Here is an 18,197-nt window from a genome sequence, read left to right on the forward strand (position 1 = left end):
GCCATGCCTTTCACAGGCTTTTACTTTTGAACCGGAAGTAGGAGCGTGGATCCATGTGTGCCTGTCCTGTGCGAATGTTCTAGATGGTTCTTTCTTATATATTTACATTTCACAAGCAACTCTGATTTAATTTTTACTTCCAGGGCGACACTACCTGCGCTTTTACAGACCATGTCGGTGATTAGTGAGGGTCGCGTGCGCGGCGTTCTGTTTAAAGATATAAACGCAGACGAGGAGGACGCTGAGCCCACTGAGATCGAGAGTTTGTGTATGAACTGTTACGAGAATGTGAGTAGCGCATTAACAATAACGGTGTTAAGATACTGAGATATTTGTGGCAGGCAGGGGGTTTCAAGTTGGCATGTGTTTATCACTTCTTCAGGGAAAGACGCGTCTTCTCCTCACCAAAATCCCCTTCTTCAGGGAAATCATCATCAGTTCTTTCACGTGTTCTCACTGCCATTGGACCAATACGGAAATACAATCTGCAGGCCGGATCCAGGACCAGGGGGTCTGCTACACACTCCACATAAAGACTAAAGAGGTGACCGTGTGATCACTGACATTTCATCATGCTAACATTGCCCACATGGCGGAAATATAGTGTTCTCATAACCCCAAGTCCTTAGACCGTTTGTACATGACGTCACATGCCCCATGACCCTCCCTGATTTAGCTGTGTCCGCCATTTTTATGGAATATCATGCAGCAACAAGTACCTTAATACGAAATGCCGCAAATTTGCGCAGTTATCGGCTGCTCGAACAATTCTGCTAAAGCTGGAGCCAGATTGTTCAGTTTACCCACTGTTAAAGTGCGAGAAAGACCCCAAATGGAAGATCTAACCTGTAGACAACAGAGACAGTGGCTTGTAAATCTGAACAGATTGGACATAAGACCAGCTACAAGTATGTACAGATCATTTCGTGAAGGGTAAGTTTATATTTCTACCGTTTATGTGAACCATAGACTAAATAAATAAATATATATAAAAGATGTGACATACTGTAAGCCAGCCTTTCTCAACCGGGGTGCTGTGAAAAAATTATATATTCTAACATTGAAATAAATAAAATGAATTAAAATTCCAAAAAATGATAGTTACACTAATGCAGATCATCACCGCCTTATGCATCATCAAAATTTGCCTCATGGCCCCCTTTCCCATGTCACAACGTCACTGCCAGGGTCAGCATATGGTCAGAGTGACTGCGTATATTTTATATGGGGGTGCCTTGAGAATTTGCATACTTCTGAAGGGTGCCGTGACTGAAAAAAGGTTGAGAAACGCTGCTGTAAGTGATATACATGTAAGCGCTACTCCAATTTATATTGCAGTTACAAATGCATAGCACAAAGCTCCAGTAAAATGTAGGTAGTTGAGCTCAGTAAAGTGTTGCCTTAGAAGAAATCAATAATTAGGTGTTTTTTTTGGTTTGTTTTGCATAACATTTGCCCACATCAGGAACCTTCTGGATTCTTGCACTAAACTTTTGTATGCTTTCATCTGCTTCCCAGTGATGAGGCTAGTAGTTAACACCAGGTAATTGACACTCGTCCATGTCCGTACATCGTCTTCATACTGTACAACGTTGCTGTACAGATCCATCCCTGAACATTCTTTTATCTTTTCCCTATATCGGACCTTGTCACTATTACTCAATTCGTGATATATTTGCGATAAATTACAGTTCGCCAGTGTACTCTCCTCGGTCGCCATGGATGGTATACTACAAAGACGGCGGGCACAACAAAATCAGAGAGCATCATGGGAGATTCGTGACGTAAGGGCAACGGGTCTATAGGCAAGTCTGGTCACTTGACAGCCATCTTGGTAACATTACATTAGTTATCATACTTATTCAGAGCGACATGCAACATACCCGGAGCAGCCTGGGGAGCAGGGGGGTGGTGTTAATAAATGAGGTTTAACCCCACCCCACACACACACATGGTATACTGGTACTATGCATGTGCAAGGTTTCATGACACCAACTTCATTTATGGCTCAATCCAGTGTGACGTGACACCTGCCAGTTTATCCTACCAGAGCGTTTGAACAAATACCATACGAATTCACATTATTGATGCAGTAAGCCAAGAAAAACAAAGTCCGTCTGCAGTGCACCCTTCCTTCCTGCTACTGAAACAGCTGTGCACTTGCGTCAATGCAACAACACAGTTGTCTTAATGGGGGGCATATATGGATAGAACCACCATCTTTGACATTCTAGACTTCTCATCTCATTATCTGTAGCCGCTTTATCCTGTTCTACAGGGTCGCAGGCAAGCTGAAGCCTATCCCAGCTGACTACGGGCGAAAGGCGGGATACACCCTGGACAAGTCGCCAGGTCATCACAGGGCTGACACATAGACACAGACAACCATTCACACTCACATTCACACCTACGGTCAATTTAGAGTCACCAGTTAACCTAACCTGCATGTCTTTGGACTGTGGGGGAAACCGGAGCACCCGGAGGAAACCCACGCGGACACGGGGAGAACATGCAAACTCCACACAGAAAGGCCCTCGCCGGCCACAGGGCTCGAACCCGGACCTTCTTGCTGTGAGGCGACAGCGCTAACCACTACACCACCGTGCTGCCCCCATTCTAGACTTTTCCCATAGATTTCTATTCAGGATTTTTGAAGTGGTTTGTCTCCTCCCTTATCATATTTTTGCTATAACTGCATAATAACATACTGATGTAACTCATGAATATATAATTTTTGTGCACAATGTCACCACAGTACCACATTCATAGATGCAGGGGTGATAGCGTTCCGGCGCCGCGCCGGATTTCCGGCGTACCGTGGCTGGGGGAAAAAAAAATCTAGTTCGCCCATTGTCCTGTGTCATTCTGAGATGCGCAGATAGACAGTAAAGGGAATTCGCATGATATGGAACTCGTGCCGTGACGGCACTTTTTTCCCACTAGTTCCATATCATGCGAATTCCCTTTACTGTCTATCTGCGCATCTCAGAATGACACAGGACAATGGGCGAACTAGATTTTTTTTTTCCCCAGCCACGGTACGCCGGAAATCCGGCGCGGCACCGGAACGCTATCACCCCTGTAGATGTGAGCGCAGTTCATTTATCAGTAAAGACATGTGTGTTTTTGTGGCACAAGCCAGTTATTCTACATGGACGTTTTTTAGCATGATGACATCGTGCTGTGTACATTGCATTGTACAGAGATCTCTTTATTTCAGGATGATCAGTACAGGTGGCATTGCATTCTGTTTTGTTAATAAGACTGCATTGTATTTCTGGTGGCTTGTGTTCTAGTGGGCTCTAAAACAGTGCGAAGTTTGTTGTGTGGTGTCTGTTTAGGATATGAACCGTGAGGTCGTGAAGACGGACAGTGCCATTACTAGAATCCCTGAGTTGGACTTTGAAATCCCTGCGTTCACACAGAAGGGCTGTGAGTATGATGTTCCTGCATTAATGATCAAAGAGAATCCAAGTGTAAACAGATTTGCTGTTCTGTTTGCTTCATTAGAGGCACCGGTGCAATGTAAATTGAAGCATGTACTGGTTTATAATTAAGTATTTACTTTTCTTTTTCAGCACTGTCCACCATTGAGGGACTCCTCGATAGAGCGGTAGCAGGATTAGAACAAGATCAACCAATACGGCGGGTGTGTGTTCTTTCTTTTTGCTGAGCTCGGATCTAATAGGTGTTTGATCACAAACTTGAAATCGTGTTACAAATAAGGCAATTTATATACAAATTAGAATATTGGCATATTGGTGAAAATAAATATTTTCGCATTGTGCCCAGGCCCATTGCATGTGCTCAGTCTCTGTATATCTTTTTCAGGCCACTGATCCAGAAGTAGCTGATAAAATAGACCAATTTATTGAGAGGCTGAAAAAGTTGAAAGATGTTGAAGAAGAATTCACACTGGTGAATCAGTCAATCAATACCACTAATGCTATACCTTTTTATCTACAACCCCGATTCCAAAAAAGTTGGGACAAAGTACAAATTGTAAATAAAAACGGAATGCAATGATGTGGAAGTTTCAAAATTCCATATTTTATTCAGAATAGAACATAGATGACATATCAAATGCTTAAACTGAGAAAATGTATCATTTAAAGAGAAAAATTAGGTGATTTTAAATTTCATGACAACACCACATCTCAAAAAAGTTGGGACAAGGCCATGTTTACCACTGTGAGACATCCCCTTTTCTCTTTACAACAGTCTGTAAACGTCTGGGGACTGAGGAGACAAGTTGCTCAAGTTTAGGGATAGGAATGTTAACCCATTCTTGTCTAATGTAGGATTCTAGTTGCTCAACTGTCTTAGGTCTTTTTTGTCGTATCTTCCGTTTTATGATGCGCCAAATGTTTTCTATGGGTGAAAGATCTGGACTGCAGGCTGGCCAGTTCAGTACCCGGACCCTTCTTCTATGCAGCCATGATGCTGTAATTGATGCAGTATGTGGTTTGGCCTTGTCATGTTGGAAAATGCAAGGTCTTCCCTGAAAGAGACGTCGTCTGGATGGGAGCATATGTTGCTCTAGAACCTGGATATACCTTTCAGCATTGATGGTGTCTTTCCAGATGTGTAAGCTGCCCATGCCACACGCACTAATGCAACCCCATACCATCAGAGATGCAGGCTTCTCAACTGAGCGCTGATAACAACTTGGGTCGTCCTTCTCCTCTTTAGTCCGAATGACACGGCGTCCCTGATTTCCATAAAGAACTTCAAATTTTGATTCGTCTGACCACAGAACAGTTTTCCACTTTGCCACAGTCCATTTTAAATGAGCCTTGGCCCAGAGAAGACATCTGCGCTTCTGGATCATGTTTAGATACGGCTTCTTCTTTGAACTATAGAGTTTTAGTTGGCAACGGCGGATGGCACGGTGAATTGTGTTCACAGATAATGTTGTCTGGAAACATTCCTGAGCCCATTTTGTGATTTCCAATACAGAAGCATGCCTGTATGTGATGCAGTGCCGTCTAAGGGCCCGAAGATCACGGGCACCCAGTATGGTTTTCCGGCCTTGACCCTTACGCACAGAGATTCTTCCAGATTCTCTGAATCTTTTGATGATATTATGCACTGTAGATGATATGTTCAAACTCTTTGCAATTTTACACTGTTGAACTCCTTTCTGATATTGCTCCACTATTTGTCGGCGCAGAATTAGGGGAATTGGTGATCCTCTTCCCATCTTTACTTCTGAGAGCCGCTGCCACTCCAAGATGCTCTTTTTATACCCAGTCATGTTAATGATCTATTGCCAATTGACCTAATGAGTTGCAATTTGGTCCTCCAGCTGTTCCTTTTTTGTACCTTTAACTTTTCCAGCCTCTTATTGCCCCTGTCCCAACTTTTTTGAGATGTGTTGCTGTCATGAAATTTCAAATGAGCCAATATTTGGCATGAAATTTCAAAATGTTTCACTTTCGACATTTGATATGTTGTCTATGTTCTATTGTGAATACAATATCAGTTTTTGAGATTTGTAAATTATTGCATTCCGTTTTTATTTACAATTTGTACTTTGTCCCAACTTTTTTGGAATCGGGGTTGTATTACTGTTAATCCAAAAGAGCCTGTTTGGGGTTTGTGTCTGTGTGTAAACAGTTTGCATTTCTCTATGTTACCTGTCAGATAATTAATGATCCTTCAGGGAACAGTTTTATTCAGAATCCATTTGCACCTCAGAAAGACCAAGCTCTCTCTGTATCTCATTACAAAAGGACACCGGAGCAAAAAACAGCTCTTGGAATACAGGTGAGAATCAAGCCATGCTTTCTTTTCATGCTTTTATTTTGTATTAGCATTAGGAGATAAGGTCAGTTTTCTCAAAAGCATTAATCAACTTTGTTATATGATTGCACCAACTTTGGGAAGCATCATTATTCGGGATTTGCCTCGAGTAACACACACTCTGTGTTTCTTTTCAGGAAAGTGAACCAGAGGAAGAGGAGAAAGCTGGCAATGATCTGGAGACAATGAGGAATGAAGTCCTGGTGTTCAGCACCAACTGCCCAGAGTGCAACGCTCCTGCCTCAACAAACATGAAACTTGTCCGTATCCTTTAAAGCCTAGTAGCACAGTGAGGGTTTCTTCCTGATTTTTGTGGCTACTGCCTCAGAAGCAAACCTCTAGAGGGATGCTTCTGAGATGTGTATAGTTTAAATCTCCTCTTACTCCGTATCTTTACTGGAGGCTGTTAGAAGAGTGAATAAACTAAAGCTCATAATCCTGAAAGCTGACTTAATCTATTTAAATACGTACAGCTGTATGAATTTATGTATGGCACAATATTATAATAAGCTTAACGTAAATAAATCTATAACTTCACAGCCATGAGTGACAAACTTGTGAAAACTTGCATGTCCTGTTACTTTTTTGGGGGGGGGGGATTTTACCTCCTTAAGATTTCTTCCTTTACTGTTAATCAGAAATTCCACATTTCAAAGAAGTTATCATCATGGCCACTAACTGTGACAGCTGTGGGCATCGAACTAATGAGGTTAGAAAAAGCCAGCAATTTTACTTTATAGATCTGCCTGCTTTGCCTATTTATTTATTTGCCTATTTAAGTTATTTGTGTTTGATTTATATTTAATGTAGATAATGCTTTTTGTGTCTAATACTTTTTTTAGATTTATTGTTGATTATATCCTTATTAATATGGAATTCAAGTCTTCAAATGGAATGTACATTTACTGACAACAAAACCATGCAATATATTTGATGAAAGTGGTCTATTCTAGAGGAATGTAACCACTTAAAAATTTTATATGTACCAGGGACACATCTGTACTGCGAATATAATCATAACCCTACATTCACACCAAACATGGTGAGAGCATCAAAGCGACAGGAAGTCATTCATTTTCTATGCGAGCCAGCGTCTCTTGGCAGTGCATTTTGGGTGGTGGGGGTGTGAGAATAAATTTGAAGGCCAGGCACCCTTTATGGTAATGAGCTATGACACGGTTCGGTAGCAACCAATCGGAATTTAGAAGTGCTCCGTTCGAAAGAATCTTGGAGAACACAGTTGTGTAAATTTTAGTTCGGTTCAAACAGTTTTCAAGTAGCCTACTACGGAGGAGAATCATTGATCATTGCGGTGGCGGATTTCCTCATTATTTATGATTTGTTCCTGTTTGCATACAGGGACATCAATGAAAAAAAACGAAGCATGGAACTACTGACAGAAACTGCTGCTGAAGTGCATAATATATTTTGTGAAAACACGAAGGAATTGCATGCTCACTAGCTCTGTAGCATGCGAAAGAGTGTTGGTAATTTACATACATGTGACTTGAACGATGCTGTCGAACACGAGGTATTACGAGATGAGAGGTGTATGTTGGATATGTTAAAATGAAAGCAGTCAGTATTGTTAACCAATTTTTAAAATTATTTTAGCTATCTAAATTATTCTATTTGTTAACTTTTATTAAGATATATAATATTCTGGTTGACCTTTTGTTTTGATTTGTGGCACTTTTACATGAAGTTTGCAAGACAAAGCATTCTGAATGACCTAGCAGCTGCCTATTTCATCTACATCAGTGTCCACGAACTTAGCAGCATCGTTGGTAGAGCAGCCAGAGTGACTTTTGATGCTCTTGCCACCTTTGGTGTAAACATAGGGGAAATATTTTGTCTCTTGTACAAACTACCAATGAAGCTACATCTGTATTCATGGTTTTTACATGTATAAACTGATGTATGATAACACTGAAATGGTGGTAAATCAATCAAAAATCTATAAAATAAAAATAATTTCTTTGCTACTTTGCCTTCCCTGAGTTCTACACAGCTCGGTGGGGTGTGTGGTTTTTATTTTATTTAAAAAATATATATATATTCTGTACTTGTAGTCTACACACACACACACACACACTATACACACGTGTGTATAGTGTGTGTGTGTGTGTGTGTGTGTGTGTGTGTGTGTGGAGACTACAAGTATTCAGAGGAGCTGTGGGAAATCAGATTAGCTATTAAAATTGTGCTTTATCCTTTAGTAAGATACATGGAGGAAGTATAGCACAAGTGTGGTTGGAATTTTTTTTTTCCCACTTATTATCTAATTATATATTTTATACATTATACAGTACAGTATACTTTATATACTAATCCTTGAATAAGTGGCATTAAAGATTACCCTACCTTCTTCGTTGTTCAGGCTCCCTTTCCACCTTCTTACCACTCTGTCCTGGTATGAACTGATACCGTTTTGAGACGTGTTTGGAAATGGTTGCTCTCCTCAACACCCCTGCCATCTTCATTTTCCACAGTTATTAGGCTAATACACACAAACTATAAATGGAACAGCCTGCTGTTGCTCATGTTTGCTGTGTTGACTGGCTGTAGCTGTAGTTATGGGGTGTGCATGAGGCTGTAACACTAGACAGACAGCGAAAATGAAACATTTTCTTTCCATCTCAGTGTGTGAGAGCTCACTCTAGAAATCTTGGAAAAGTGGAATTCCTTGGAATGTAATTTACCATTGTACATTTAATTGACCAGGTGAAATCAGGTGGTGCCACAGAGGAGCTGGGAACCAGAATCACTCTCCACCTCACAGACCCGTCAGACATGTCGCGAGACCTGCTAAAGGTATTTTCAGTCCACAGAAGCTTTTCATCCTCTCTTGACTCAAAAATAATGCTGTTATGCTGTCTTATTTTTAGTTCTGAGACATTGCACCTTCCTTGCTCAAAGTATAGTAAACAAAAAAGCCAAAAGACCCCCCCCCAGTCTAATACTGATGCCAATTAGGCTTGTTTTCTGCACCTCAATACTAAATACAGTGTTTGATGCTCATGCTGTGAAATGTAAACTCAAGTTCTTGGTTCATTTACTGATGTGCTGTGTTTGCATCTGTGTGACAGTCGGAGACATGCAGTGTGTTGATTCCGGAGCTGGAGTTTGAGCTTGGCATGGCGATGTTAGGAGGTAAATTCACCACTCTGGAAGGGCTCCTGAAGGACATCAAGGACCTGGTAAGAATCAGTAATCAAAACAGTTTATTTGGATTTACAGGAAGCCTTCTTATTTTTAGCTTTGCTATCTGTAATTGGTTTAGATCGTCATGAAAAACCCCTTCGTTTGTGGAGACAGTGGCGACTCTGACACATCGAAGAAACTGGAGCTGTTTGGGGGAAAGATCGACAAGGTTTGAAATTGTATTTGTTACACACACACACACACACGAGGTTCAACTGTAACCCTACTGACTTATTCGGAGGTGCCAATATACCATCTGACCAAAAGTTTGTGGACACCTGACCATGTGGTTCTTCCCCAAACTGTTTCCATAAAGTTGGAAGCATGCAATTGTACAGAATGTCTTTTGTATTCTGTGGCATTACAATTTCATTTAACTGGAACTAAGGGGCCCAAACCTGTTCCAGCATGATGACCAAAGCAAGGTCCATGAATACATGTTTTTTCCCAAGGCTGAAGTATAAGAACTTGAGTGGCTGAATGGACACAAATCCCCACAGCCATGTTCCAAAATCTAGTGGAAAGCCTTCCCAGAAGAGTGGAGGTTGTAATAAACAGCAAAGGGAGACTACATCTGGACGCTGTTTCCGGTTGAGAGTACGTCATGCGCATTCTGGCTGCTGCTTCTCACCAGAGCTTTCTATTTTAGCTCATTTATTTATTTATTTGTGAGTAGTTTGATGTTTGTTTTTGCTTGAGTGTTTTTGTCTGCCGGTTGTGGGTGTCTGTTCCCTTCAGGCCTTGGTTCGCCACGGGTGATGTCTGTGCTCCTAGCTATGGACTGCAGTGAGCTTGTTGCTCATTTTAACATCGTGGTTGTGCAGCGCTCTGTGCAGCAGTGCTTTAGTGCTTGGCATGTTCCAAGGAATGTTGCTCGGTGGCGTTGCAGCGGCTATGCAGGCGGTTTGGGACATACCAGCGCTTTGCGTGGCGGTGCATCTGTGCTCGCTTTGTGGATCCATGGCGTGGTGTTCCGAGTGATGTTGCCCGGTGGCGGCTGTGCTGGCGGTGTGGGACTTGTTTTCGTGCACCTTTTGGTGGGACTGTGGCTGCTACACCATTGGAATGGCATCCTGACCTCTATTTGGTGGGATTTATTTATTTATTTCCCCTTATAATTGCAAAGCGACCTTGGGTTTTGAGAAAGGCGCTATATAAATTGAACTTATTTATTATTATTATTATTATTATTATTATTACTACATCTGGAATGGGATGTACAAAACGCTCACATGGATGTGATGGTAAGTTGTCCCCATACTTTTGGCCATATAGTGTATGGTTTAGGCGTAGCATTTTACAGTTTAGACACCTTCATATGGCAGTACAGAGACACCTGCAGAAGGTTTTTTATACTTTATCATATACTAAAGCTGTGTTCAAACACGAAGATTTACATGTTGGAAAGCCAATTCACTGAAGCAGAAAGGATGTGAAAAACATTTGTTACTTTCGCTTTGCAGAGACTTGATTCAGTTGACATGTGAATTTGTAAACCTTGGTCTCAGGATACCAAAAAAAAAGTGAGGATTTTGTATTTCTGTGTCAATGAACAGGTTGGTCAATAATAAGAGTGCAGGGTAAGATGTGCTCTGTGTTGCTAATTTAATATTTTCTTTCAGTACGTATCATAGACGTCATTGTATAATATAGTATTTGGGTAGACAAGTTGTTTGATTCGTTTTGTGTTTTTCTTTCATGTCATTAAAGACCTTTTGGCAAGGTTTGCCTACTTTTATATACTTTATGAACATGGACCTGGCTATCAGGCTATAGATTGGAAATACACTTCCATTAATTTTGTAACAATTGTATAAAGTACAGGTGGTATGGTGGCCTTGTGAGTAGAATTGTTACCATCTCACACCTCCAGGATTCCCAGTTCAATCCTGAGCTCAGGCTACTGTCTCTGCCATGTTTCACCTATAGATAGTTTTCACATGATGTCACAGAGTCGGGGATTCCCTAGTGGCGGCCATTTTGCGGGTCAAGCTTACCGTACGGGTGACTGAGCACACATTGTAACGCCCGAGTACAAAGTCTTCAAAAGAACCCAAGCAGGCTATTTAAAGCTAGCAATGGTGCACACCTGTTGTATTCACGGCTGTCGTAATAGGTCAAATGATGAAGTCAAGCGGAGCTTTTATGGAATTCCCACTGTACGGGAGCACGAAGGCGAGCAAACAAAGAAACTCAGCATACAAAGGAGAAATCTATGGCTTGCGAGAATCAACCGCAAGGATTATCAGCCTTCCAAACACAGCAAAGTCTGCTCCGATCATTTTATAAGTGGCAAGTTGTTTAAATAAACAATCAATTGTGTTTAAGTTTGTTTTTGGAAACCAAAACATCATGTAAACAATCTCTGGAGAATGCCTAACTGGAACCGCTGAGTGTACGTTTACATTGTAATGTACACTTAATATTGCTCGTTTGTCATGTTTCTATTTGAAACTTGTCACTTCACTCACGCAAGGGTCATTTTTGAAAAACATTTTAGGTCTGTTCTGTATGATTTGATTGGTGTTTGGGATGCAAACAGCACGCCTTTTGGCGGATGCCGCCTGAATCGCGCAGATCCGAGATATATTTTTTTTGGGGGGGGGGGGGGGCGTTGGAGTGTCTGATTATAATTTCAAAGTAAATTCTGTATTAAAATTACTAAATAAGCAAATCCGTTACAGTCCATGAAACAGGAAGTATAAGGATGAGAAAAAAACAGTTTAAATCGCAAAGCTGCGCACATTTGCGCAGCCCGAGCGGTGTGCAGGACTGCGCAAATGTGCGCAGCTTTGCGATTTAAACTGTTTTTTTCTCATCCTTATACTTCCTGTTTCATGGACTGTAACAGATTTGCTTATTTAGTAATTTTAATACAGAATTTACTTTGAAATTATAATCAGACACTCCAACGCCCCCCCCCCCCCCCCCCCCCCCCCCCAAAAAAAAAAATCGGATCTGCGCTATTCAGCCGTGAAAAAGGCGGCATCCGCCAAAAGGCGCGCTGTGAATATATAAAGTTGTATATATCAGACAGCCTTTAAAGTTTGATGAAGTCAGTTTCAGGCTTTGGAGCAGGCTTTGGCAGTTTCAGGCTTTGGCAGCCCTGCATAGTCACTTGAAAATGCATCTTTGTCCACTTCGTAGGGGTCAATTCCCCCAATCAAGGCCAGTTTGGCTGCATACCGTTGTCGTGAGATGTCGTCTAATGTATCTATATACTTCTGTTTGCTTGAGTTTGCCGACATTGATCTTTATTTTAGAAAACTGACTATATAACTTCATAAATTTGTCCGAGATAACGTAGCCGGTAATGGCGATGGTCCGTTTTGTTTGCCCCACAAGATGGCGGCTGGAGGGCGTTCCCCGGAATGCCGTGACGTCAGTGAAAACTATCTATTCTCAGCATGGCGTGTTGTTTAGTTTCCTCCCACCTCCCAAAAACATGCTGATTGGTAGCAGGGTTCCCGCAGGTCCTTAAAAAGTCTTAAATACAACTTTCGGTTTTCAAGGCCTTAAAATGTCTTAAATTGTTTGGAATGACTGGAATTTTCGAAAGGGAGGTATTAAATTTAATATTGGACCGAACGAGTGAAATGTCTCCATCCGGTTTGGGGTATTTTTTTAACCGTAATTTTAAAAGTGACCAGCGCACCTTTTGGGGGCAGCATTGGTTCTGTGCATTCTGTAGATCAAGAGCTGTTAGGAGGCTACTGGAGGAAGTGTGGTGCGGTGCTTGTGAAGAGTGAGAGATACGCAGGTAGCTTACGTGGGCGCTAGAAAGCGCTCCCAAAATAAGGAAAAGAATCGTTTGTGATAAAAAGTGCTGGATCGCACAAATGTGTTTAAAGACAGTACCGCAGCGCTGGGGACACGCCCACTGGGAAACTGGTTTTTCACGGACACGAGGCGCGCGCGCGTGTTGGAGATCAAGCACCCTGAAGTGAAACGCAGGGGGGTTCGCGCATGCGCACAAGAGTCAGGTGGAAAATGGGACTTATAGGACATAATACTACTAATAATGATTGGCATCATTTTTTTAACATAATTAACATTGTTTATTGTACTAAGTTTAATATAAATATATAAACCTTTATTTCAAAACTCAATTAAAAAGAACTACAGAAAATACAATAATTCTAAATATGGTACAATATAATTTGTATAAAAAGTTTAGTTTTATTACCCATCGTCTACAACAGTGTTTTTAATATAATAATAAGAATAATATTAACAACCACTAATAATAATTAGTAGTAGTAATTATTATTGATTATTAATCATTATTACTTATGAATTAGTGATTAATAAGTACTAGGGATTATTAAATGTTATAAAATTAAGTTATTAAAAATTATTACAAATAATTAAAAAGTAGTAATTGGTAGAATACAAACACTCGGATTATAGATAATTTTTTAAAATGGTGAACATTGATATAAAATAACTGTACTAGTACTAATAATAATAAACAATAATACTACTAGTAATACTTGTTAATGTTATCAATACAATTATCAATGTTCACTATTACAAACAATTCATGGATTATAATTTGTTTTTATCACCACTACTACTACTAATAATAATAATAATAATAATAATAATTACTACTTTTTTAATAATAATTTTAACTAATCTTATAATTCAATTTTATAGCATTTTAATAATCACTATTAATTATTAGTATAATTAAGTAGTAGTTAATAATTACTAATTAATTATTAAATTACATTTTGATAGTCACTGCTCATTAATTAAGTAGTAATTAAAATGCTATAAAATTGAGTTCATTTTTTTTAATTATTAAAAAAGTAGTTATTATTAGTAGTAATGCAAACAATTTATTAATGGATTATAGATAATTAATGATTATTTTTGAATAATGAACATTAATATAACAATTGCACTGATAATAGTTTACAGTTATTACAACACATTGATTAATATTGATAATGGTTATGAAAGGTGACAGTTGTTTTTCTGTGTTTAATGTAACGCTCTGATGATTGTATGACTGCATAAACAGGTTCATGCTGTTACCTGCTATAATGCAGAAGATACTCGAGAACTTCCTCAGCCAGCTGTATACTGTACGACACTCGGACTGATTTTGCTGTCGGACACAAAATCACACATTATCAAAGATAATCTTTGGGGATTGAAATAATGCTGGCTAAGGTTGTTCAGCTGGTTCTACTTGCCGTTTATTGTTTTCGTTTTTGAAATGATTCATGGTGTTTTCTCCAGTAAACACCAGTCTTCTTGCTGCTACAGTACTTCTGCAGGCCCAAAACACACGACTTTGCTTCAGCTGTTTGCATGTCTAACAGTTGCCATTGATGCACCCTGTTGTTCACCAATTGTGTGCATTCTTCTTAAAGTTAGTAAAAAAAACTATTGCAGAAAACAGTTTTAAGTTGTCGTATTTATCATTTTCTTTGCCATGGTACAGTCTTAATTTTTCAATTTAGAGGTCTTGAAAAGGTCTTAAGTCTTTAAATTTGTACTTGAAAAATGTGCAGATACCCTGGGTAGACTGATGTCTCTAAATTGCCTCTAGGTGTGAATGAGTTTGCGAATGTATTTGTGCATGGACTGGCATTCAGGGTGTATACCTACATCATGCCTGGCGTTCCTGCGACAGGCTCCAGATCCACTACATTCATGACCAGGCTAAAGTACTTCCTGAATGAAGATGAATAAATGCTTAGAAATGTACACTGCCTGGCCAAATAAGTGTCACATACTAATTTCTTTAGGCCACCTTTAACTTTGATTACGGTGCACATTCACAATTGATATTTATTTCCATCCTGAGTTGCATTAATGTTTCAGCAAGATCTTGTATTGATGACGGGAGAGTCGAACCATTCCATAAAGTCTTCCCCAGCATATCCCAAAGACTTTCAGTGGGGTTAAGGGGGGGGGGTCCATCGATGTGATAACCTGTTCATTTGGTACATTCAGGTAGTTGGTAGCGGACTTCATTTTATTACCAGACGATGTTGTTGAGCATCGAGAGGCTTGTACAGTAGCCACTATGCATGATGGGTGCATTGCCTCGTGCGCTTTTCTTCTTACCTTGACACACCTATCATTCAGGAATGGGGCCAGTCTGAACGCATCAGACCACATGACCGTTTTCCATTGCTCCAGAGTCCAGCCTATATTCTCCCTAGAAACTGAAGCCTTTTCTTCCAATTACTCTCACTAACAATGGGTTTCCTTTTGGCCACACAGCTATTTCATCCAAACCCTTTGAGTTCTTGTTGCATGGTACATGTGGAAATACTCTGACTATTCAACATAGCCTGTGAGTTCTATTGCCATTTTTGTGGCTACTGCCTCATATAGAGGCAATAGTCACTTTGTCATCGTGCTGTAAGAGTGTAACAATCACGTGCGGTGCATACGCATAAGGATTATAATTGCGCATAAGCATTATAATAGAAGGCATTCTATTCTATTTTTAAAAAAAAAAAAAGGGCGGCATGGTGGTGTAGTGGTTAGCACTGTCGCCTCACAGCAAGAAGGTTCTGGGTTCGAGCCCAGCGGCTGACGAGGGCCTTTCTGTGTGGAGTTTGTATGTTCTCTCCATGTCTGCATGGGTTTCCTCCAGGTGCTCCGGTTTCCCCCACTGTCCAAAGACATGCAGTTAGATTAACACGGGATGGCCTTGGGCTGAAGTGCCCAAGAGTGGCGGCGCACACGTATGCAGCGGCTTTGTTCTCCTATGATGAACTAAATTTCGTTGTACATTTGTGCAGTGACCATAAAGGCATTCTATTTTATTGCAATCACCAGAACGGTGAACCGTGATCTCGTGATATGAACAGTTGATCTTGCGTTATCATCATGATGTAAGAATGAGTGTAACAACAGCGCAATGTGCGTATGCGCATAATCATCAGAATGGCGAATCGTGATCTCACAATATGAACAGTTGATCTTGCGTTATCAAAGGTACCCAAGAATGAGTGTAACAATAGCAAAACTTCGTAGCCAATCAGCACTTATCCTGATCAAGTTCGATTACCTGTTCTATTTCTTGATAAACTTCGGAACCAATCAGAACTAGAAATGAAATAAGAAAAACCTCGTTATAACTTCGTGGTATCGGAAGATAACCGGCAGATAAAAAGACAAATGAAATGCACCTCGTGATTCACCAAGGCTACTGATTCGATATAAAGTAAGTGGTGTTTATTTTAAGAAAATTAACCTTTTGATTATCACAGCCTTTGTTTGGTCCTTATGAAAGGTTTTGTTAGAAGTTTTTTTTTTTTTTTTTTAAATATATCAAGCTTTTAGGTTATGAATTCCAGCCAGAGTTGTAATGAGTTATGTTTTTCAATGAATAAAATTTGTAATAAATTTGTGATATATTTTTTGACAAATGTGAATACTAAGAATAAAAGTTAAAAGTATCAATCTTCTGCTATTTGCTTTAATTTTTTTGTTTTATTTTTTATTTTAGTCTTTACACTTGTGAAACAACATGTGCTCATTAGTACTAAAATAATGCTTCTAAGACAATTCATGAACAAGTGCTTTCTTACTATTTTGAAAATGGATATAGTTCACAGCACTGTATTTTGAACAAAGCCCTGATGCTGCTCACAGCTTGGCGATGCTTGCGAGAGATGAGGCGAGTATAATTGATAACGTGTATGTACGCTAGATTTACTGTATGGACATGGTATCAGTAAACAATTTTATTTATAAGCAGTAGCCACATGTAACCATAGAGTATCTATTATTTATTTTCAATGTATTTATTTTAATGATTCAATTACACCGAGCCTTTAAGTGATCTCCGATCACGGTCAAGATTTGTTTATTTATTTATTTTCCTGACCACATTTCTTCTGCGGAGTTGATGGTTCAACATTATCCTTTCAGGTTTTAATAATACGTTGGACCCTTCTGAGCCCCATTCCAGTCATTTTAGCATTCTCTATAGTTGTTCGACTCTTCTGATACACAGTAACATCTTTTCTCCAACCATAGGACACGTCTCCTGACATAGCTGTTTAAGAAGCAACTCCCATCAGTTAGCTGAAACACATTAATCACTGCCGTAATTATCCAATCAAAGGCTTAAGTATTTGATTATTTAAAGCCAAGTTTTAAAAGCCAAACAAAGGTCAGGCAGTGTATATAATTAATTATATACACTCAGATGTTTGCTTATAATACAAAGTTTTCAGCTTAACCAATATTTTATGATTCATACTGTTTTAGCATGGAGCCATCCTGTCAGCCCACTTGTGCGCTTTTTTTTTTTTTTTTGGCCAAAAGTCTGCTTTATTAACACCGAGTCAGTGATTTGCAGAAACTTTTTTTAAACTGGTTAAGTGGCATGAGGTCCAATTTTTTTTCCCCTTTTGTTTTCTTTGTGTGTTAATGTCAAGATTATGGCTGGAGAAATGGATGTCCACATCATCCTGGATGATCCAGCAGGGAACAGTTACCTGCAGGTAACTTTGTATGACTATTATTACCATAAAACGTATGATGGTTAAGACTGATATTTTGAATAGGATTAAACATGAAATTTTCTCTCTGTAGAACGTTTACGCTCCAGACCCTGATCCTGAGATGAAGATCGAAAAGTATGTGCGAACATTTGAACAGAATGAAGACCTGGGACTTAATGACATGGAAACAGAGGGTTATAACAAGGCTGAGAATTGAGACGGATATGAACTAGCAGCCAGTCTGGAGTAGTTAAAGCCAAGAGCTTTTTTTTTTTTTTAAATTCAGCAAAACCTATCCTATAAGAGTAATGTCAAATGTACCAAAAGGAGGAATCATAAGTACTTCCTTGACCTTTGAGTTAATACAAGATGCCCTGGCTTCCTTGTGGCAATTTTTGGTTTGGTATTTGGCTGATCTGTCTTGTGAGGCTTATTCCTTTCATCACAGCTTAGTGGTTATAGTTAAATTACGTGGTTGTGTAGATTTAAAATGGCACTTAATTTTGTTATTAAAAGTTACATGCTTTGATTTTCATTAAAGTGGGTAAATGAATAAATAAACTATATAATGTATGCATTGTGTTTGTAAAAGTAGTAACATGAACCGGTTCTGTGATGTTGAAGAAAATGTGGTCAGATAAGCTGGTGTAAAAGCAGGCCTAATAATGATAAGCATGTTAAGAGTCATAAACGATAATAACAGGA

The 18,197-nt window shown here is 39.6% G+C and overlaps 1 protein-coding gene across 1 annotated transcript; it reads left to right on the top strand.

The window, feature by feature from the left end:
- Positions 1 to 39: 39 nt before the first annotated feature.
- Positions 40 to 18,065, top strand: zpr1 (ZPR1 zinc finger). Its single transcript, XM_060908704.1, has 13 exons — positions 40 to 288; positions 383 to 544; positions 3,342 to 3,432; positions 3,579 to 3,649; positions 3,832 to 3,918; positions 5,647 to 5,769; positions 5,943 to 6,069; positions 6,444 to 6,514; positions 8,530 to 8,619; positions 8,895 to 9,005; positions 9,089 to 9,178; positions 17,427 to 17,492; positions 17,584 to 18,065. The coding sequence occupies exons 1-13, from the start codon at positions 172 to 174 to the stop codon at positions 17,707 to 17,709; spliced, it is 1,332 nt and encodes a 443-aa protein (XP_060764687.1). The 5' UTR covers positions 40 to 171; the 3' UTR covers positions 17,710 to 18,065.
- Positions 18,066 to 18,197: the final 132 nt, after the last annotated feature.

This window comes from Neoarius graeffei, chromosome 25 (genome assembly GCF_027579695.1).
Source record: "Neoarius graeffei isolate fNeoGra1 chromosome 25, fNeoGra1.pri, whole genome shotgun sequence".
NCBI lineage: Eukaryota > Metazoa > Chordata > Actinopteri > Siluriformes > Ariidae > Neoarius > Neoarius graeffei.

What these genes read in the sequence shown, in the direction of transcription:
- zpr1 (XM_060908704.1), top strand. Translation starts at nt 172, where the DNA reads ATGTCGGTGATTAGTGAGGGTCGCGTGCGCGGCGTTCTGTTTAAAGAT. An exon ending in GTGGGCATCGAACTAATGAG is followed by an intron (nt 6,515 to 8,529) that starts GTTAGAAAAAGC and finishes TTAATTGACCAG; the next exon opens with GTGAAATCAGGTGGTGCCAC. An exon ending in TTGGGGGAAAGATCGACAAG is followed by an intron (nt 9,179 to 17,426) that starts GTTTGAAATTGT and finishes GTTAATGTCAAG; the next exon opens with ATTATGGCTGGAGAAATGGA.